Source organism: Lathyrus oleraceus, chromosome 7, assembly GCF_024323335.1.
Source record: "Lathyrus oleraceus cultivar Zhongwan6 chromosome 7, CAAS_Psat_ZW6_1.0, whole genome shotgun sequence".
Classification (NCBI taxonomy): Eukaryota; Viridiplantae; Streptophyta; class Magnoliopsida; order Fabales; family Fabaceae; genus Lathyrus; species Lathyrus oleraceus.
This window is the reverse complement of record NC_066585.1, coordinates 460,602,375-460,626,103: the sequence shown is the minus strand read 5'-3', so window position 1 is coordinate 460,626,103 and position 23,729 is coordinate 460,602,375. Positions and strand designations below refer to the sequence as shown.

The 23,729-nt window shown below is 36.5% G+C and overlaps 3 protein-coding genes across 4 annotated transcripts in view; all 3 read left to right on the top strand.

The window, feature by feature from the left end:
* Positions 1–2,234: 2,234 nt before the first annotated feature.
* Positions 2,235–23,729, top strand: part of LOC127105055 (uncharacterized) — a 37,368-nt gene continuing 15,873 nt past the window's right edge. Inside the window, exons 1-8 of the mRNA XM_051042220.1 lie at positions 2,235–2,300; positions 2,391–2,424; positions 2,551–2,919; positions 3,011–3,035; positions 3,139–3,171; positions 3,257–3,378; positions 3,462–3,592; positions 3,699–3,922. Coding sequence (XP_050898177.1) covers positions 2,422–2,424; positions 2,551–2,919; positions 3,011–3,035; positions 3,139–3,171; positions 3,257–3,378; positions 3,462–3,592; positions 3,699–3,922 — 907 coding nt within the window. The 5' untranslated portion in view covers positions 2,235–2,300; positions 2,391–2,421. The remainder of the gene's footprint in view (positions 2,301–2,390; positions 2,425–2,550; positions 2,920–3,010; positions 3,036–3,138; positions 3,172–3,256; positions 3,379–3,461; positions 3,593–3,698; positions 3,923–23,729) is intronic.
* LOC127105059 (uncharacterized) lies at positions 6,294–7,698 on the top strand. Its single transcript, XM_051042227.1, has 3 exons — positions 6,294–6,369; positions 6,460–6,493; positions 6,622–7,698. The coding sequence occupies exons 2-3, from the start codon at positions 6,491–6,493 to the stop codon at positions 7,402–7,404; spliced, it is 786 nt and encodes a 261-aa protein (XP_050898184.1). The 5' UTR covers positions 6,294–6,369; positions 6,460–6,490; the 3' UTR covers positions 7,405–7,698.
* The window catches only part of LOC127105056 (uncharacterized), a 100,613-nt gene continuing 86,533 nt past the window's right edge, over positions 9,650–23,729 (top strand). For both annotated transcript variants that reach the window (XM_051042221.1, XM_051042224.1), the window contains exon 1: positions 9,650–9,799. The gene's annotated coding sequence lies outside the window, so the exon portion shown is untranslated. The remainder of the gene's footprint in view (positions 9,800–23,729) is intronic.

The following is a 23,729-nucleotide window of genomic DNA, read 5'->3' as shown; positions in this document are numbered from 1 at the left end:
CGAGGGGGAGACGTGATTTCGTGCACAAAGCAACGAAATAAACTCACGAAAGGTAAGTTATCTCAATAATCTTCTCTAAGCGAAAGGCAAGGAGGGCTGACACAAGTCAGAAAGGACTTACGAAAGGTAAGTGACTGATGAAAGATTTCAAGGGTACTTGCAAAAGGCAACACGAAGAAGAAATATTTTGGGGAAACCTGCAGGGAATACCGCTCGAGAGTTTTCATGATAATGTTCTCACAAGGGAGGAAGAATGTCTCAACGGAGGATTCTTTTATGCTTTCGAGAAAGACTTTCAAACTATTATGCATGTTTGTTTCATCAGGCATAATGCTCCATTTCGATGGAATATGCTACGCGCTTCATGATGCAATTATATATGATGAAAGATTACTTATGCAAGATTTTGATGCGTGGTCAGGCTTTTGGTTAAACGGTATAGTAGGTTTCTCAGAAGTGCCAACTGGGGTTGGGCTTAGTGTTTAGTGGGAAAGGTCCTGACTTCCTGACATCCTGATTGTCTCAAAATTGCTGGGAATATGGTGAAGCTAATAAGGATCTTCTGATGCACCACATTAATTTTGCACAACATTGAGTACGAGCACTCAGAGAGGACGGTAGTTCTTCCAAACTCCCACACTTACAATGGCTTCTGTGACTTTAGGCGTGCCGTGAACAATAATAGGAAATCATGGCAACCCCTTTAGTCATTTCAGAAGAGGTGTGAAAAAAATAGTTCTCATCACACCTTAATTTATTCAAAAATGATATTATTAAAATATAATATTTGATGGATTGACGCTCTTTTTGAAGAACAAATAGTGTGTGAAAGTTGGATTGGTTTGCCTTAGTAGAGGTGCCAATTCACCTTTTAAAATGTTAAATGGAAATGCCAATTTAATTGGCTAGAGTTCTAAGCAAGATTTTTTTAATTTAAAATATGAATATTTGAGAAAATTTTGAAAAAAATAATTATTTTAATATTATCATTGAAAAAATATAATTATTTAAAAAAAATTACGTTTAATTTAATTTTAATAAACCTTACAAAATTTCATCAATAGAAATATTCTAGAAACCAATCTGTCAAAATGATATTATTTTATATTTTGATTTGATTCATTTTGAAAATTTTTATATTTTTTAATTGGGTCACGTCAAATTTAATATATAACATATATGTTTCATAAGAAAATTATGAGTTGAGTAAAAAAAAAATCTTAATAGTGTATTAAGGAAATAATATTTTAATATTTAAATTAATTTTATTAACTAATTGAAGGGACTTATAAAATATATTTTTGGAGAAAGAAGTTTAGATTTTTCTAGTAGTTAGAGGTAGAAATATTAATTTCCATTAAATAATTAAAAAATAAATATAAAAAATTACTAAATAACATTAAATTACTTTAAAATTATTTAAGAATTTTTATATTTTAGATAAAATATGATATTTATATTTTGATTTAATAAAAATATACTTATAAGAATATGGTATTTTGATATATCATATAAGTATTTTAAATTTTTCAATTTGATTTGACGGTATATAAATTGATATTGTAAAATTAATTTATATTATTACCGCATCACCGTTTTTTATATTTATTGTTGTTGAATTCTATTTATAAGAAACAATGTTTTTAAATTCATTGAATAATTTATCAGATATATAATTATTAATTATTCTAAAATAACTAAATCTAAAAAAATAAATTATATCCATAAATAAATAAGATTGAAGGGAATAATTAAATCTTTTGAAATAATTATATTATTGAGAATAACAAATTTAAGACTTTTACGGCATCAGCTTATTATTAGGATTCCTTTGAACCTCTCACATGCCATTATATAAACTAGTAAAAACCTTATTCTCAAACCACTATTTATTTTTGAGACTAGAAATTTTCTTCAAAGCACTTTCTTCGCTAAACAATACTCGGTGTTTTTTTTTTATTCCAAGGTTAGTGCGATGATAATGTTCAATATATCAGATATATAATTATTAATTATTCTAAAATAATTAAATCTAAAAAAATAAATTATATCCATAAATAAATAAGATTGAAGGAAATAATTAAATCTTTTAAAATAATTATATTATTGAGAATAACAAATTTAAGACTTTTACGACATCAGCTTATTATTAGGATTCCTTTGAACCTCTCACATGCCATTATATAAACTAGTAAAAACCTTATTCTCAAACCACTATTTGTTTTTGAGACTAGAATTTTTCTTCAAAACACTGGACTTTCTTCGCTAAACAATACTCGGTATTTTTTTTATATTCCAAGGTTAGTGCGATGATAACGTTCTATATATGAAACTTGATTATTGCTAGTTATTTTATGTTGTTTATAGTTGTTTTTGTTTTCCTTTTGCAGTTAATCGATTATCGTCTATTCTCAGCTCAATATGGTATGTTATTTGTCTTTTTTATTTTAGTTTGTATGTTCTTAATTCAGAATATATATGTTAACGCTGAGTTCTTTGTTGCTTATTATGGTTATTACCGTGCTTGCATTAACTGTTTTTTTCTTGTAGAATTCTGATGAAAATCAGTTGAATGAGGGTTTGCAAGAGGTGAATAATGTTTCACCTGAAAATAATTTGTCTGAAGATCAAATAAGTAATCACTCATATGAATATGATGATGATCAGTCGGATGAGGATTTTTATGAGGATCTAGATCAGTTAGCTGAGGATATTCATCCGTATCCGAGGAATCTGCAGCAGAATGATCATCTAAATCGGTTGAACGAGGATATTCATGAGTATGAGAGGCATATGCAGCAGAATGATCATCTAGATCATCAGTGGAATGGGGTTCTTTATGGGCATAGGAGGAATCTGCAGCAGAATGCAATTTTTGAGCATTCTTACCGTTGTTTTTCGGTCTCATCTCTCGATAGGGTGTGTCATCAGATGCTTTTCAAATATAAGCATAGATCATCTTTGTAAAATATTCAATAATACTGATTCTTTCTTTTCTGATTTTTTGCAGCCAATTCTGGAATGTGGTGATAAAAGTATGTGCACTAACATCTTACTTGGTTACATTTTATTCTTTTGTATCAATCATCAATCATTGTGATAATTTCGATAGCTAACGCAGATTCTCTTTTCTTTCAGTTATCATGCCTGCTTCAGCTCTAGAACGCCTCGGTAAGTTTATATTACTCAAATTTCAACGATTTGATTATTTTTCCTCTCCTAAATTCATACTCATATTCTTGTTAAAATCTTGCAGCTCGTATGAACATAGAATATCCAATGTTATTTGAACTGAGAAATCCTTCTGCTGAAATAACTACTCACTGCGGAGTTTTAGAATTCACAGCTGACGAAGGGACGGTGTCCTTACCAAATTGGGTATACATATTTTCCTTTCATAGTTTACTGAGGAACCGTTTTTATTTACATAAGATGTGATGTTTTTATGTTGTAATTTTCAGATGATGGAAGATATGCTCTTACAGAATGGAGACATTGTATCTCTGAAAAACACAAGTCTTGTCAAAGGAAAGTTTGTGAAACTGCAGCCTCACTCCAAAGATTTTCTAGATATCACAAATCCAAAAGCAATGTATGAATGATAATTGAATAATATCCTATCTAGTTACGTGTTTCTTAAGTATCATATTTGTGTCGATAAAACTAATATTTTGTTTCTTTTCCGTGATCATTTTCAGGTTAGAAACTTCGTTGAGGAGTTACTCGTGTTTAACAACTGGCCGCACTATAATGATTCCGTATAACAACAAAAAGTATTACATTGATGTGGTTGAAACGAAACCTTGTCCCGCTATTTCTATAATTGAAACAGACTGTGAGGTTGATTTTGCCCCACCTCTTGATTACAAAGAACCTGAGAAGAATTTGCCATCTGATTTGTCTGATAAGGAATCTCCACAAGGTTTGGATTCTTTTATTATCTTTTGGAACATGCTTAAATATTCTGTCTGTTTTCAAGTGAAGATTTTGACTATATATATATTCTGCATTTCAGTTGAAGAAGAGGCAGAAACAAAGACTCCTGATGTGATTCCGTTCAGTGGTTTGGGACGGCGTTTGGATGGAAAACCGGCGACACAGTCAGTTGAAGCAAGTTCGACTCCAATTCTAAAGCAGCAACAACAAGAAACTGAAAATAAAACCAAGAGTTCTGGAAAGGTTGTTTTTGGGTCAAAAGGAAATGCAGCTAATGTTTCTCTAAAAAATGAAAGTCAAGAGTCACCTAAGAAGAAGACAAAAACCAAAGAATTTCAAGCTTTCACAGGAAAGAAGTATTCATTAATAGGTTGATCCCTGTTGGATTGTTTTTCAGATATTGATAGAACAGTTTAATTTACATAAACTTTTAGAAGTTACTCTTCAATATCCATTGCTTTATTCGTTGTTAGATATGATTATAGTTATTTCCTATTGCCAGTCTTGTTTGATTTACTATGTTATTTTTATTACATTGCCTCCATTCTATTCTACGTTGCATTAAGAAAAAACCAAAAATTGAAGAACATAAGATAATTGACACTATAGATCTGTGTTTTAATTCACACTTCACTTCATAGATATAGATGCAAAGGGGTTAAGCGAAATACAAGATCAATCATACAAAATAAGCTTTTACTGTCGTTTCAATTGTAACCTATGTATAGAAGCACAGAGTCATTTGATCATCCTCCAAATAAATCTGTTTCTTTCAATATATCATTCCTTTGGAAAATAATTGATGTTCAAAAGTGGATAACAAATCAAATACAAACCATGTATGTGGAAAACTCTAAAGTGGAACACTAATTATAATACTTAAATTGAAGTGCTCAAACAAAATGCAAATACTATTCAGTTGTCATAAGTAACACATCTTCATCATCAGAGACTTAGTTCTCGAATAAAAAACATGTTCATGTCTTTTACTACTCATGTTAAAACAAATAAAGAAAATGTGTGAAAAAAATGATTCTCATCACACCTCAATTTATACAAAAAATATGCGTCAATTAAAAAGCAAACAAGAGAAGCGTCAGATAAATTAGCGTTCTTTTTGAAGAACAAAAAATATGCGTCAATTGGATTGACTTGTCTAAGGAAGGCGTCAATGAGCCTAATTTACCTTCTAAAATGTTAATTGTGGACGCCAATCTAATTGATTGGAGTCGTGAGCAAGAATATTTTTTATTTAAAAGATGAGCATTTGAGAAATTTTTATGAAAAAAATTATTATTTTAGTATTATTATTTAAAAAAAATTTACGGCAACTAATCTTTAATTTATTAATGAATTTAATGTTATTAAATGAACAACTAACCTTTTAAATTTTCATCAAATTAAATATTTATAAAAGAAAATTAGAAAACGATCTGTCAAAGAGGTATTATTTTATATTTTGATTTGATTAATGGAAAAGTTTTATATCTTTTAATTGGGAGCATAATCAATGTCAAATTTAATATATAAATATTTAATGTTTTTATTATAAAATTTAGCGTTCTATTGAAAAGTATAATGTTATAGATTATATTTATAAAATATATAAAATTAAAATAAATAAAACAATAATATTCCATTAATAAAATAATAATTAAAATCAATTAATTTAAACATTAATATTGAATTTAAAATACATTATATATATATTTTTAATAGTACATTGAGGAAATAATATTTTAATATTTAAATTAATTTTATTAACTAATTGAAGGGACCTATAAAATATATTTTTGAAGAAAGATGTTTAGATTTTTCTAGTAGTTAGAGGCAGAAATATTAGTTTTTATTAAATAATTAAAAAATAAATATAAAAAATTGCTAAACTTTATTTAGATATTAAATTATTTAAGAACTTTTATATTTTAGATAAAATAAAATATTTATATTTTAGATTTAGTGACATCGTAAAAATTTATCATTCTAATATATCATATAAATAATTTAAAATTTTAAACTTGGTGGTATACACATTAATGGTATAAAATTAATTTATATTATTAATATATCACTTCTTTTCTTAAATTTATTTTTTAATATTCTCTTTGATTTTATTTATAATTTATAATTTATTTTTTAAATTTATTAAATAATAAATATATATGACCTATTATTATATCAGATACATTAGTTATTTAATAAATCTAAAAAAGTAAATTAAATCCATGAATAAATAAGATAAATCTAAGAATAACAAATTTAACAATTTTAAGGCATAAAATTAGGATTCCTTTTGAACCTCTCACGTGCCATTATATAAACTAGTTAAAACCTTATTCTCAAACCACTATTTGTTTCTGAAACTAGAAATTTTCTTCAAAGCACTGGACTTTCTTCGCTTAACAATACTAGTTGGTTTTTTCTAATTCCAAGGTTAGTGCGATGATAATGTTCTATATATGAAACTTGATTATTGCTAGTTATTTTATGTTGCTTATAATTGTTTTTGTTTTCCTTTTGCAGTTAATCGATTATCATCTATTCTCAGCTCAATATGGTATGCTATTTGTCTTTTTTGTTTTAAAGTTTGTATGTTCTTGATTCAGAATATATATGTTAGTGCTCAGTTCTTTGTTGCTTATTATGGTTATTAATGTGCTTGCATTATCTGTTTTTTTCTTGTAGAATTATGATGAAAATCAGTTGAATGAGGATTTGCAAGAGGTGAATAATGTTTCCCCTGAAAATAATTTGTCTGAAGATCTAATAAGTAATCACTCATATGAATATGATGATGATCAATCGGATGAGGATTTTTATGAGGATCTAGATCAGTTAGCTGAGGATATTCATCGGTATCCGAGAAATCTGCAGCAGAATGATCATCTAAATCGGTTGAACGAGGATATTCATGAGTATGAGAGGCATCTGCAGCAGAATGATCATCTAGATCATCAGTGGAATGGAGTTTTTTATGGGCATAGGAGGAATTTGCAGCAGAATGATCATCAGCGCAATGAGGTTTTTTACGGGCATACGAGGAATCTGCGGCAGAATAATCATCTATATCGGTTGAACGAGGATATTCATGAGTACGAGAGGAATCTGCAGCAGAATGATCATCTAGATCATCAGTGGAATGGGGTTTTTTATGGGCATAGGAGGAATCTGCAGCAGAATGATCATCAGCGTAATGGGGTTTTTTATGGACATAGGAGGAATCTGCGGCGGAATGAGCATCTAAATTGGTTGAATGAGGATATTCATGAGTATGAGAGGAATCTGCAGCAGAATGATCATCTAGATCATCAGTGGAATGAGGTTTTTTATGGGCATAGGAGGAATCTGCAGCAGAATGATCATCAGTGCAATGGGGTTTTTTATGGGCATACGAGGAATCTGCGGCAGAATGATCATCAGTGCAATGGGGTTTTTTTATGGGCATACAAGGAATCTACAGCAGAATGATCATCCGTGCAATGAGATTTTTTATGGACATAGGAGGAATCTGCGGCAGAATGCAAATTTTTAGCATTCTTACCGTTGTTTTTCGGTCTCATATCTCGATAGGGTATGTCATCAGATGGTTTTCAAATATAAGCATAGATCATCTTTGTAAAATATTCAATAATACTGATTCTTTCTTTTCTGATTTTTTGCAACCAATTTTGGAATGTGGTGATAAAAGTATGTGCACTAACATCTTACTTGGTTACATTTTATTCTTTTGTATCAATCATCAATTATTGTGATAATTTCAATAGCTAATGCAAATTCTCTTTTCTTTCGGTTATCATGCATGCTTCGGCTCTAGAATGCCTCGGTAACTTTATATTCGTAACTCAAGTTTCAACGATTTGAATATTTTTCCTATCTTAAATTCATATTCATATTCTTGTTAAAATCTTGCAACTCGTATGAACATAGAATATCCAATGTTATTTGAACTGAGAAATCCTTCTGCTGATAAAACTACTCACTGCGGAGTTTTAGAATTCACAGCTGACGAAGGGACGGTATCCTTACCAAATTGGATATACATGTTTTCCTTTCATAGTGATTCCTTAACAAAGACTCCTGAAGTGATTCCGTTCTGTGGTTCGGGACGGCGTTTGGATGGAAAACCGGCGACTCCAATTCTAAAGCAGCAGCAACAAGAAATTGAAAATAAGACCAAGAGTTCTTCTGGAAAGCTTGTTTTTGGGTCAAAAGGAAATGCAGCTAATGTTTCTCTAAAAAATGAAAGTCAAGAGTCACCTAAGAAGAAGACAAAAACCAAAGAATTTCAAGCTTTCACAGGAAAGAAGTATTCATTAATAGGTTGATCCTTGTTGGATTGTTTTTCAGATATTGATATTAGTAGAGGATAGTTTAATTTACAGTAACTTTTAGAAGTTACTATATTCGTTGTTACATTATGAATATAATCGTTTCCTATTTACTATGCCTTTATTTCAAACCTCGTCTTTGCAATATCACTGTTATTTTTATGTACATCGTTGCATTAAAAAAAGACCAAAAATTGAACAACATAAGATAACCGACACTTGTTTCAATTGACACTTCATAGATATAGATGGAAAGGGGTTAAGCGAAATACAAGATCAATCATACAAAAAAATATAACAATTACTTAGGTGCCATGGCCACTATACTATACTTAAGACACCACAAACAAATATAAGTTATGCTTTTACTGTCGTTTCAATTGTAACCTATGTATAGAAGCACAGAGTCATTTGATCATCCTCCAAATAAATCTGTTTCTTTCAATATATCATTCCTTTGGAAAATAATTGATGTTCAAAAGTGGAAAACAAATCAAATACAAACTATGTATGTGGAAAACTCTAAAGTGGAACACTAATTATAATACTTAAATTGAAGTGCTCAAACAAAATGCAAATACTATTTGTTCAGTTGTCATAACTAAAATGCAAATACTATTTGTTCAGTTGTCATAACTAACTGGGTGGGACTACTTACCGCAACCGTATGGAGGCCCAAACGTTTCGCTGTCATTAAATAGCGGATACTGTCATCGAAGAACAACCGAAGAGAGCAAAAAATAGAAAGAAAATAAAATATTATTTGTCACAATAACATGTCTAAAGAATAAGAACAATGTAAGTGTTCTCATTTGTATTAATGAGGGAAGAAATATTTCTCTTACTGTTCTTTGAGGGTCAATGTCAGCCAACTTGAAAGCCTTTTCAAATGCATCAACTAACTTGCTAACTTCCAAATCCCTTGACTTTATTGGCTCATGGTAGATCATATATGCATAAGATGATGATATTTGAAATGTCCCTTGAGAAATTTGATCAACTGGGGAGATAGATTGTTGGAGAAGTTACTCAAGATACCCAATCAAACTAGGGTTTCCAAGGCAAATCACCTTCAAACTCTTGAAGAAAATTTGACCAATATAACATGTAGAGATCATTGGGACTCATATATGATGCTTATAATCATTCTTGAATCAATTCTTGGTTGTGCTCTTTGTTCATGAGGGTCTCAAATCCTAGATGTGATCAATGAATCGATGAACAAACACAATAAACTTCATGTTCAAGACGTCTTCATCTCAAATTCGACCATGGCGGAAGAAGAATCCACACATTCATCATGTTTTCACCTCTCGATTCACCTTGGAAGAGCTCCATTGGAACGGACACGCGGTTGGAGGAAAGTGTCTTTGATGCATTCGCTCATGTCGATCCACCATCCACGATTCCTCCTTGGGCACACGAAATTGGAAAAGCAAATGAAGCCAGGTCGCGATTAAACTGAGTTATGCGTGCAAAGAAAGAAGCGAAATCGAAGCGGTTTGAGAAAACTAACCGAATTACGACGTAAACAGGTATTGAATCTCTTCTCCTTTCTCTGTTTCTTCTTCTTGATCTCTCTGCTACCTTTTTTGCGTTGGTGTTGTGTTTTTATGTGAGAAAAGGGTGGAGAGATTGAGGTTGAAGCTCAACTGATTAGAGCTTCTGATGCCGAAGCTCTAACAGTTATGGTGGTTCAGAGCATGTGGTGAGGGCTGTGAAAGGTGGAGAGGAAAAATCACGGGAATAACGAGGGAGTGTCTCTGAAGAAGAAAATGAATCCAAAAATCTATTGTATGAAGAAGAATGAACTGAAACGAGTGTGTGTATTTATAGCAGTAGGATTCTGTTAGAAACTCAAATGAGATGAAATTGAAATTCACTTGTTAGTTAGAAATTAACATTCTGTTAGAAACTTAAATTGAAATGAAATTTTAGTGAAATGCATTCTAATCTTCTGTTAGTTATGAGGGTTAGTTAAATTTTGTTATGTTAATTTGTTGATTGCAACAATTAGTGTTAAATCAGTTGAAGTTAGTTAAAAATGCACTACTGGTTGGTTAATGAATGCTTTGAGATGTGAATGTGAAGTTAGCTTGTTAGACTGTGATGCTGTATTCATATATGTTAACTCTTTTTGGGTTGTGACTTGTAGATTGTGGCTGCAGGATATTGCACATTGTTGGACATGATTATTTCCGCTATCAAACTTGTAAGGCGAAGTTGGTTATAGGTTGTTAACGGTTAGCAGTTTAAAATTCTTTTGGCTTTGATGAAGTTAAGTGAGAATGTTATGTCTCGAGTGATCTCCTGCAGGACCGTGGCTAATGTTTCGTTGCTTAACTGTTATGATTTGGTGCTGGTTTTTGCTGTCATGTGGATGCTAGGACTTGGTGTTGGATTTGAATCTATACTTCATTAATTTGTATGTGTGGACTGAAATGTACCTTTTTATTGATAGGGTTTGTAGAATATATTGCTTATGATATATGGGAATGAAAGCCAACAATTGTTGTTGCCGAAGACCTTCTCCATCCGTATAAACTTAGCATGTAAGAAGTTTCTGATTTACCGTAGAGACCTTCAAATCAATAGCTGAGACATCCAATGTGTGTTGCTCGAGAAGGTCAGTTAACTTGTATGCAACAGTTCCAAGATGATCAACAGAATTCACAAGGGCTCCCACAACGCAATCTTTCAGGTTATAAAGTACCATTTGTTTCTGTTCACCATGGAGATGGGATTTTTCACAGTATTCTTCAGCAGAATAAAGTTGAGGCCTCAGGTTCTTCTTATATGTAGTCAGCTGGAAAAAAAACTTGTTAGCTTCCCTGCTAGGTTAGTTTTCAGTTGTTCAAATGAAACTCAATTAAATTCATGCATTGCTACCTGTTAATGATTATTGGTTGATTTGTTTTGAACTGCTATGGATGAAATGATTGTAAAGCTGTTTGAACTGGACTTGTGCAGATGTTAGGTTTTGATTTAGTTACATGAAACTTGTTAAAGTGGAATTCCTGTTAAAGCTATTATTGATGACATTTTCCTTATTAGATGAAACTCTGTTAAACCTACTACGACAATTGTTTGTTCCGTTAATAGTTACTTGTTAAAGTTGATTTCTATTGGAGATAGTTAGCTATGTGAATTATTTTCTGTTATGGTTTTCTGGTGTGGTTTATGTCAGTGCACATTGATGATAATTGTTAGTTAACGGTTGATTGTTTGGTGTTAGAATCCTATTAAGGCTACTATGGAATTGGATCTTAATACTTTATTAAAATGTTGATACTACACTTCTTATTAAACGCAATGCAAAAGATGTTTGGTTTAGGATGTTTAGTATGTGATGTGAATGCTATGAATTTGGTTATGTTTGGCTTGATTTTGATGCTAAATGATGCATTGATGATGTTTTAAATGCAGGGCTGACCTAGTGATGTGCAAGGCTTACTTAGGCTTGGAAAATGGGTCATACTATCAGGATGTTTGGAATGAAACATGAAGAAAAAAATGGTTACTTACAAGTGAAGAAATTTGTCCATGAAGTTGAAAACAAGTATGAAAGCATGAAGAACAAAATGGAAACTGGGATTAGGTTTATGGATTTGATGAGTTGACTTTGATCAATTGGTTGACCTAAAAGTCAACAGTTGATCAAAGTCAACTATAGGTCAAAAAATAAATTTTATAATCTTTTTGTTTGGACATTTGTAATGTGATATGTACGAATAAAATGCAAGCCTTTTTTTGAATGAGAAAATTTATTTATGATCAAAACACAACCATTTTCAAATTATCATTTTCCCTCCAAAAGGAATGTCTAAACCACTTTGAATTAAAGATCTTGAATGTACCATGTTCTTGAATGAATTATGAACTCTGAATGTAACAAGATCTTGAAATCAATGGACTGTAAAAAACATGAATAACAAATCTATGAATCAAATGGGAACTTGAGTCAATGAAACATGACCCAAGGGACTAGGAATGCCTTATGAATTTGAAATCAATGCATGAAACTTGAATGAATAAAGTGAAAACTTGAACAACAAGGCCATGAACCCATTGAGGCAACACACAAATGAATGTGTGAACTCAATTAACAGATGATCCTAATGAGTGATGGCATGATGCAAGTCAAAATGACCAATCAAACCCCTTTCATGAATTAGGGTTTCACACCAATGATCATGAGAAACCACGGATGACGTGTGACCTAGATCAAATGAGATTAGATCAATATGCAATGAAATATGAAGACAGGCATGAGTGGAACCAATCAAAACAAGCCATGTACCATGGTTTAGTAGCCAAGTCCATGCACAGAAGATCAAACACAAGATCTTCTAGGAGAAAAGCCAAGAATTAAGGTTGGGATGCCCAGATGAATGTCCTGATATTGACTTCAAAAGTCAAGCCCCCAAAGAGACAAGCAATTAGGGTTTCACTCCACATGATGAGTAATACCACAATCTTCAAGCCAACACCCTGATTTTCATTAGCCGCAAGCCTTGAACCTATGATACTTGTTAGCAAATGTTAATCATGAATGAATGATGAGTATGAATGAGACATGGATAAGGGTAGACGAAAAGTAAAAAGGGAGGGCGAATTTTGGGGTATGACTGTCATACGGTGAACTGGACTTTTTTGTGGTTTTAATCGCAATGTCGCGGTTAGCAAGAGTCGCCACCGACTTTTCTTTTATCCAATAAGGAAAGGTGGAAAAGAACAGGAAAAACCTTAATTTAGATTTTGGGTTCGGGAGGTACATTATACAAAGGGAAGGTGTTAGCACCCTTTGTATCCATGGTTATCCATGGGCTCTTAATTGCTCGATCACTTATATTATTTTTGTCTGAAAAAAAAGTGTTTGTGAATTGTTTGGAAAATTGTTTTTGGAAAGAGAATTTAACTTTGTAATGATTCTTGTATGAATATATACAAAGTAGTTATCTCGTTTAGTTTTGGAAATTGTTTAGAAAAATATAACTCGATAATGATTCTAGTATGAATATATACCAAGTGGTGATTTTCTAAAGATATTTTGAAAGGTGTGAGGTGTGAAAATTGTTTTTAGATTGTGAGCCAACAATTAAGAGTTATACCGACCCAAGGTCTTTATGAGCATTTCCTATCCTTATGAGGGTAAAACTGTCCTTATTATTGAGAAATAAGTAGTTTTATCCTTTGGATGTTTAAGGGTCATCGTAGGGTCATCGATAGGTCATTGAAGGCAACAGTTACGAGGATATCTTAGCATTCGAAGGGACTATCATCTTTTAACCGTAGGCAACATCGGAGGGTCATCGAGGGACAAAGTTGTATATTCGAAGGCAACATCCGAGGGACTATAATTTATTTTATGATGATTTGACCGAAGGGTCTTTGCTAAGGGTATCCCCACGTTCGCGGGACATGACCGTAATATCGTAATCGTAAGGCAACAAAGAGAGGTCCAAGATCACTTATTCAAAGGCAAAGTTTTACAATTAATTATATAATTAGGATGAAACTCCACATTAAAATTATTAAAAATAATATTAAAAAATTAATACATTAAAATTAATTTAGGGTGAAACTCCACAAGGGTATCCCACAAATAAAGTGGAATACCTAGCCAATAACCTTTTCCTGGGATATGTGAACCTTTACGAAACTCAAAAAAAAGAAACATGTCAGAACACCAAATCAGGGTGCAATCGAAGATTACACCGGAGAAATATCACAACAATAAATAGGATAGGATGAATAATGCATGGCTATGATAAAACATAAAAAAAACAGAATAGAAAAGTCAGCTACTGTCTTGTTCGCCTCTGCCTCGCCTAGCGAAGGCCAGGCGAATACTCGCCCCAGGCTCGCCTAGCGAGGTGCTAGCGAGCGGCCACGGATTTTGAATTTGAAAACAGCCCCACGTTAGGAACTTTGAATTTTATGGCATTTTATCACAGGAATAACATGATCAAACATTCAGGGTATTCAGGCATATTTAAATTCCCATACGAAAGCAAATTATATATCAACATTTAATCATGATGCATTATATATGTAGATATGGCCAATTGAAAGTATAAACAATAGAGATACGCAAACCTGTTTGCCAACTCAAGGTTGAAGGGATTGACCACTTGTAGTATCGGAATAAGTTAGGCAGCGGGAATTGGACGGCGATGGCTTTGGTGCAGATGGGCTGCCTTCAGGGTTTCTTTACTCTGAATTCTCCGGGTAGGCAGGGTTCCTATGCCAAAACTTCTATTCGTTCTTCTCTGTTCTCCTCCTCTTTTTTTTTCCCAGTGTAACTCCAAGTGTCACTCCCCCTACTGAAACTTCAGTATTTATAGACTAATTTCGTGGGTAATGGGCTTGGAATGAGGGAGACCCAAGTCCAAAATAATTTGTTATATTTTATTTATTTATTTATTTTAATTATTTAATTATTTAATTAATTATTTAATTATTTAATTAATTAATTAATTAAAAAAAAAATTCTCTTTTTTTTTTTTTTCGTTTCTCGTTTTTTTTTTTTTTTTTTTTTTTTTTGGGCTCAGAATGAAGCCCGAAATTTTTGTTGTCTGTCAGCTTCGCTAGGCGAGCGCGTAGCGAACAGGCCAGTTTGGGCCATTTTCTGGATTGGGCCATCCGTGAGTTGGGCCTTTGTTTCTTCAAGATCAGTGTTATATATGAGTCGGAATGCCTTGCAAAATGTCTTGAAATATTAATGGGCAAATTTTAGGGTATGACAGCTGCCCCTGTTCAATATTCTTGGACCGAGAGAGTTAGAATGGTGTGTACGCCATTCGTGGTCTGGAGGTGGAAGATTATTGAACACTAGAATGCCCCAAAAATTTGCACTTGAGAATCGACAGTTGGTCTTGATGGAGATGGGCTTAAAGGTGCCATCCGGGAGGTTTGATGACGAAAGCTTCAGATCGCGCCGTATATTAGGCCAATTTGAAGACATGGGTGCCACACTGGGTCGTACGTTAGACCGTATAATGAGTCATCCATTAGGCTGCCGACTTTGCTGGGGAGTCGGAGTGTGTCATATGCTGTTGGGGATAAAGGGTCAGAATGGACCATACGCTAGATCGTATCTGAGTTGCAGAATGAGCCGTACGTTAGGCTGAATCTGATGACGAAAGGGGTAGTCGTACGTTAGACTACGCTTCAGAAATGTACCGTATGTTAGGTAGCATCTGAGGGGATGGACATCCGAACGGGTCGTACGTTAGACCGTCGCAGAATGAGTCGTCTGTTAGGCCGCATCTGATGATGAAAGCGGTAGTCGTACGCCAGACTACACTTCAGAAATGTACCGTACGTTAGGTAGCATCTGAGGGTTGTAAGATCCAAACGGGTCGTACGTTAGACCGCGTTGGAGTTGCTGGAGTTCAGAATGGATCGTACGCTAGATCGTATCTGAGTTGCAGAATGAGCCGTACGTTAGGCTGTATCCGAAGAAGAAAGTAGTCGTACGCTAGACTACACCCCTGAACGTACCGTACGCTAGGCAGTATCCGAGGATTTGAAGGTCCAAATGGGTCGTACGTTAGACCGCATTGGAGTTGCTGAAGAAGTCATATGTTGGGCTGAATCAGAATGAACCGTACGTTAGGCTGTATCTGATAACCTGTATATGTTGTACTTGCAATAAATGTCTGGGATGGGCTTAGAGATGCCATCGTTAGGAGGATATCGAAGTGTTGTCAGAATGAATGTTCCCATGAACTGTATTTGAAATATGTATCTGAATCTTGAATGTGATTGATAAAGGTGTCTGTCTGAATGAACCTTCTACTTTGACTATATCAGGAGGATAATTAACCTGCAAAGAAAAAGTTAGCTTCATGCTATGTCATGATGCATGAGATGTTTCGTGTTATGCTAAAATAAATGTGAATGTTGTATGCATGCGTATGCTGTGAAAGGATGTAATGAGTGAGTTATGCGTATGAGAAGTTCTGCTTGGGGACTCTACTGGGGAAAATAAATCCCCATCTACTGATTTGAGACATTTGTGTCGATGACCCTTTCTCGGATGGGGATGCTTGATTTCTGTCTGATGGTGGAAATACTCAACAGAGCCTGGCTGGGGATGGATGAGATGATCAATCTGTCTGGTGACGCCGACCTCTGTTGGGGAGTAACTGGCTGTGCCTGGGGATACTGCCATTTTCTGAGGAAAAAAAAAAAACAGGCTTGCTGGGGAAGAGAATTGGTAGCGGATTCATTGGAAGCATGATTAGACCTTTTCCTTGATCCTGAAGTCGGGTAGTAATTGCTATTGCTATTCTATGCATGTATTTTGGTAAACATCAGTCATATTCAAATGCACATATTAATTCAAATTAAATCAATGGACATTTACGCAACCAAAACAGAAAAGTAAAAACAAAAGCATCTTTTTTTTGAAAGAGGGTTGTATTGATTTTGAAAGGAGGCCTATAAACAGGCAATTTGTGTACAAGGAGACAGAAATCCTAGTAAGAGGAAATTGTCGAAAACAAAGAGAAAGCTATGTGGAAGAAGTCCTATTGATTTTAAGCCTACTACTGTCATTATGTCTTCGAGCATCTCATCCCTTGCTGTCGGATAGAAGTGATTGGCTTGGTCAGTCCCTCGAACTTGGATGAAAGTTGACTGAGAACGGGACATAGTCATACGCTTTAATCCCTAATTTTTGCCTGGACCGCCTTTTCAGGTTTTCAGTCCACCAGGATACCCTTTTTTGCCCAAGCCGCCTTTTCAGGTTTTCGACTTGCCGGGTGTACATTTTTTTTATATATCCCTAATTTTTGCCCGAACCCTTTTGGTTCGCCGGGATGCCCTTACTTTTGCCTAGATACGTCGATCTAGCGGGTCTCTTTTATGCGTAGTATTTTTTAACTATGTCCGCGTTCACGGGATGTGGGAAGTCTTCACCATCCATTGTAGCGAGTATCATGGCTCCACCTGAGAATACCTTCTTAACTACAAATGGCCCTTCGTATGTGGGAGTCCATTTGCCTCTGGGGTCAGTTTGTGGTAGGATGATGCGTTTGATTACCAAGTCGCCAATTTGATACACTTGTCTCTTGACCTTTTTGTTGAATGCCCTGGTCATGCGCTTCTGATATATCTGCCCGTGACATACAGCCGCAAGTCTCTTCTCATCCATCAAATTTATCTGATCGAGTCGAGTCTGAATCCATTCGTCCTCGTCTAAGCCCGCCTCTTTCATGATCCTTAGAGAGGGAATCTGAACTTCCACTGGTAAAACGGCTTCCATTCCGTAGACTAAAGAGAAAGGAGTTGTCCCTGTCGAAGTTCGCACGGAAGTACGATAACCATGAAGAGCAAATGGTAACATCTCATGCCAGTCTTTGTATGTTACCGTCATCTTTTGTATAATCTTCTTAATATTCTTATTAGCCGCTTCTACAGCGCCGTTCATCTTTGGCCGGTACGGAGAAGAGTTATGGTGTTTTATTTTGAACTGCGTGCAGAGTTCAGTAATCATCTTGTTGTTCAAATTAGTGCCATTGTCAGTGATAATTCTCTCAGGGACGCCGTATCGGCAGATGAGGCTGTTCTTGATGAATCGTGCCACCACATTCTTAGTAACAGAAGCAAATGAGGCTGCCTCCACCCACTTTGTGAAGTAATCAATAGCAACAAGGATGAAACGATGTCCATTAGAGGCGGTAGGTTTAATCTCGCCAATCATATCAATGCCCCACATTGCAAAGGGCCACGGCGCGGTCAACACGTTTAATGGAGCAGGAGGCACATGTACTTTATCCGCATAGATCTGGCACTTATGACAAGTTCTGGAGTGATGGTGGCAATCAGTTTCCATGGTAGACCAATAATACCCTGACCTCAGAATCTTCTTGGCCATTGTATGTCCACTAGAATGAGTCCCAAAGATACCGTCGTGCATGTCTTCCATAATCTTCTCTGATTCCTTTCTATCCACACAACGAAGCAAAGTCGAATCATGGTTACGTTTGTACAATATTCCATTACTCAAAAAGAATTTAGCGGAGAACTTCCTCAGAAATTTCCTGTCATTGATGGATGTCCCTTCAGGGTATTCCTGAGCTTCTAAATATCTTTTTATCTCGTGGAACCAAGGCTTCTCTTCTACTTCATCAGCGTTAAGTTCATAACAATATGCTGGTTCGTCTAGTCGTTCAATGGTAATCCGGGGAGCTTCATTGTCCCATCTGACTCTGAACATAGATGACATGGTAGCCAATGCGTCTGCCAACTGGTTCTCCTCTCGGGGAATATGTTCGAATGTGATCTCTTCAAAGTATGGGATTAATGTCAACACCTGCTCTCGATAGGGGATGAGGTTCGGATGTTTAGTGTCCCATTCTCCTTTGACCTGACTGATTACTAAGGCTGAGTCTCCATACACCCTCAAAAACTTGATTCTCAGGTCTATAGCAGCTCTGAGTCCCAAAATACATGCTTCATACTCAGCCATATTGTTGGTACACTCAAAACATAGTCTAGCGGTGAAAGGCGTATGGCCACCCTTGGGGGAAATGATCACGACGCCAATATCGTTGCCCAATGCGTTAGACGATCCATCAAAAACCATAGTCCATCGGGATCCCACTTCGGGTCCTTCATTCGGTCCAGGTTCTTCATAATCAGTAACAAGCATGACATCCTCATCTGGGAACTCAAATTCATAGACTGATAATCATTCACGGCCTGATGAGCCAAATGATCAGCTAGCACGCTTCCTTTGATTGCTTTTTGGGTGGTATACTGGATATCATACTCTGTTAAAATCATCTGCCATCTTGCTATTCTTCCGGAGAGGGCGGGTTTCTCAAATATGTATTTGATAGGATCCATCTTAGAAATCAACAAAGTGGTGTGATTCAACATATACTGTCTTAGTCGGCGAGCAGCCCAGGCCAAAGCACAGCAAGTTTTCTCGAGCAGTGAGTATCTTGTTTCACAGTCGGTAAACTTTTTGCTAAGGTAGTATATGGCATGCTCTTTTCGACCAGACTCGTCATGTTGCCCCAACGCGCACCCCATTGAGTTTTCTAAAACGGTCAAATACATGATTAGAGGTCTTCCCTCAACTGGTGGTACCAGAATCGGAGGTTCTTGGAGGTACATCTTGATTTTGTCAAAAGCTTCTTGACATTCATCATTCCATATCATCTCTTGATTTTTTCTCAGTAACTTGAAGATGGGTTTGCAAGTAGCGGTCAAATGGGAAATAAATCGGGCAATGTAATTCAAACGTCCCAAGAAACCTCTGACTTCTTTATCCGTACGGGGAACTGGCATCTCTTGAATAGCTCTCACCTTGGCTGGGTCGACCTCAATACCTTTACCACTGACAATAAAGCCCAAGAGTTTACCAGATCTTACTCCAAAGGTGCATTTGTTCGGGTTCAATCTCAACTTGTATTTCTTCAGCCTCTTAAACAGTTTGTATAAATGATCGAGATGTTCTTCTTCAGTATGAGACCTGGCTATCATATCGTCCACATATACTTCTATTTCATGATGGATCATGTCATGGAACAAAACCACCATAGCACGCTGGTACGTTGCTCCTGCGTTCTTTAAACCAAACGGCATTACTTTATATACAGAAGGTGCCCCATTGCGTCACAAACGTAGTCTTCTCCATGTCCTCAGGTGCCATTTTGATCTGGTTATAACCCGAGAATCCATCCATGAAGGAGAATACCTTGTGTTGAGCGGTGTTGTCTACCAGAACATCAATATGTGGCAGTGGAAAATCATCTTTGGGACTCGCTCTATTCAAATCTCTGTAATCCACACACATTCGCACCTTACCATCCTTCTTTAGCACTGGTACCACATTAGCAACCCATTGAGGATAAGAAGTAACAGCCAGAAAACCAGCGTCAAATTGTTTCATCACCTCGGCTTTGATTTTCTCGGACATTTCAGGACGCATGCGACGAACCTTTTGCTTAACAGGACGACAATCTTCCTTCATCGGCAAACGATGCACCACTATATCGGTATCCAGCCCTGGCATGTCTTCGTAAGACCAAGCAAAAATCTCCACATAGTCATGTAGCATCTGGATCAATCTTCCTTTGACACTGCTTTCCAAGCCTGCTCCTATTTTGACTTCTTTCTTGTCCACCTCGGTACCCAGATTTACAGTCTCAACTGACTCCTCATGCGGCTGTATAGTCCTTTCTTCTTGCAGTAACAGTCTGGCAAGTTCTTCAGGTACTTCACAATCTTCCTCACTTCCATCTTCGGCTCGGTAGATCGGATTTTCAAAGTCATAATGAACAGTAGTAGAACTATTATCAACAGGATCCATAGTGGATAGGGATCTGCAATTCGTTACGTGTGTGTGTGTAAGAAAACATAGCTTGTTTGAAAGATGATAGGAAAGACAAAGAGCGCAATATTTGAATGCAAAACGTCCATTGATTTATTGAATATAAATATGCTTATGAAAATGACAAAAACCCTTAACAAATTAGCTATCGTGCCCCGGGCATAGACACGATGCCTTAAGAAGTTTAATTGTAAAAGAAAATTAAAATTTGCAACTCTAAAATAAACAACAACAATTACTCCTGACTAAAGGAAATCGGGATAATGTCTTCAGCCTTCCAATTGTTGAGTCCGTCACCAATTGTTGGGAAAATCCAGCTATCCAAGTCGCAATCACTATCAGCATCTTCCATAGCATTAATCTGATTTTTGACTATCTTTCCAGAGTTAAACCCCAGGCCAGCTTTATCAGACTTGTACGGTACATTAATCAGTCGACCCCAACCAATACGATCACCACTTTCAACCGCGGCTTGAGCATCTTTCAGAGAGATCATGACAGGGGGAGCACGAACAACCTTGGGCACAAGGGGAGTTGGCTTAAGGACAGGAATGGGCGGAGGAACTACTTCAAATGACTGAGAAGGAGTCTCAAAGAATTCACCATCCATCTCGACGTATTTGAAGGCTTGCACACTACTGACAATATACTCTTCTTCTCCACATACAGTGACGACCATGCCTGCTATTGGATACTTCAGCTTTTGATGAAGCGACGAAGCTACCGCACCTGCCCCATGGATCCAAGGGCGCCCCAACAAGCAGGAGTAGGCGGGACGAATGTCCATCACGTGAAAGGTAGTGTTGAAGACTTGAGGTCCTATCTTGATAGGGAGAACCACTTCACCATAGACAACACTCTTCGCACCATCGTAAGCACGCACCACAACATCACTAGGTTTCAGTTCAATGCCTTTGTAGTCAAATTTATCGAGTACAGCTTTCGGGAGCACATTCAAGGAAGAGCCGTTGTCGATCAACACGTGAGCCAGGGTGATCCCCTCACACTCGATGGAGATATGCAGAGCTTTATTGTGATTCTTTCCTGCTGGCGTCAGGTCAGCATCGGAAAAGCCTAGGCCATTGTCAACAGTCAAATTAGCAACATAATGTTCGAATTGATCGACAGATGTTTCTTGAGGCACATGAGCGGTCTTCAAGAATTTCATCAATGCATTGGCATGGGATTCAGAGGATAACAACAAGGACAACATTGAGATTTTAGACGGAGTATGCCCCAATTGTTCCACTACATCAAAATCGCTCTTACGGATGATTTTCAGCATCTCTTCCATTTCCTGTTTGGCAACATCTTCAGAAGTAACTTCGACCGATGTCTCTGACTGAGGAGGATTGACTGGTCTTTTTCCTCGAATTTCGGGAGCGGGAGGTGAGATTTCTGGGGAGTAGATCCTTCCACTTCGAGTAACTTTACTAGTCCCCACAATATCATTAGGATTAGCAGAACTACCAACTTGCTTTATGCCATGGATGTAAACGTCGCCTCCATAGTTCCACGGAATAGCTTTGCTGGAGGAATATGGCACGGGGCCAGGTGCGGTAATAATCAGGGGAGCCACTTTGGGCTCAGCGGTAATCTTCACAGGCACTCTAGTAGCGGTAATCTTCACTGGAGCTTTGGACCTAGCAATCACAGATACCTCTTCAATAGAGTTGTCCACCTTAGGAACCCTTTCAAATAGAATTGTACGATCATCCATCAGCCGTTGAATGCCGTTCTTCAACTTCAAACAATCATTGGGTCGGAGTACACAGAGATCGCAATCTTCAGCACAACCTGGAAATAAACCAGCTTGCAATAAATTCTTCTTAACGATCAGGAGAGGAGATGCTAAATCAGCAACGTCAGTAACGTGAGAATTGTCGTCCACAACATTAACATTCTGGTCATGATTAGGCATAGGTGCTGTGAGGACATTGGGGGTCGCCGGAGGATCAAATTCAATTTCTCCAGCGTCGATCATATCCTGAATCTTGTTCTTCAACAACCAGCAATCATTCGTATCATGCCCGGGGCTATCGGAGTGATAGGCACACCTGGCGTTGGGATTATAACGAGGAGAAGTAGTGTTGGGATTTGCAGGAGGGCCTCTGAGGGTAATCAAATTGGCCTTTAACATACTCTGCAGTGCTTGGGTTAAAGTCATATTGATCTTGGTAAACTGTCTTCTCGGCCTGTCTTGTCTGTGTTGGAAGTTCTGAGATGGCGGTGCGGCAATTGTAACTGCCCCAACAGTATGGTCACGATTCTTCTTGTTATGCTTCCTCTCACTGTACACAGCATTTGATTCATTCTTTCCCTGATAGGACTTTTTGGTGCTTGCAGAAGTAGCTGCCTGTATCTTTCCACTTCGAATGCCGCTTTCAACCCGTTCACCTGTCAAGATAAGTTCAGTGAAACCTGACGAGGAACTTCCCAGTAGATGGCTGTAGAATGGGCCAGTCAGTGTACCCATGAACATGTCCACTAACTCTCGATCAGTTATAGGGGGTTTGACTCTGCCAGCCAAATCTCTCCACTTTTGAGCATATTCTTTGAAACTTTCTTTAGAGCCCATAGTCATATTTTGTAGCTGTAGCCGAGTAGGCGCTAACTCAGAATTATACTGGTAGTGCTTGTAGAAAGCTGTTGCTAAATCAGTCCATGTGCGGATGTTAGAGCTCTCAAGCTGATAATACCACTCTAACTGTGTGCCAGACAGACTCTCTTGGAAGAAATGGATCCACAGTTTCTTATCAGTAGTGTGCGGCTGAATCTTTCTCACATAAGCCCTTAGATGCATCTGAGGACAAGAGGCACCATCATACTTAGTGAAAATGGGAACCTTGAATTTGCGGGGAATGACCACATCAGAGACCAGACCCAAGTTTTCGAAATCCAGACCGGGCACTTTCTGCCCCTCCATAGCTAGCATACGTTCTTCCAGCAACTTGTACTTATCATCCTTCGGAGAGTACTGTTCATGTTCATAATCTTCATCGTCGTCCTCAGAATTGACGAGATTAGGATTCTCATCTTCCGAATCATTCTCGGTCTCTTCTTCTGAATCCTTCGGAATTCTAATCTTGACTCCTGTAACCTGTCCCTTAAGC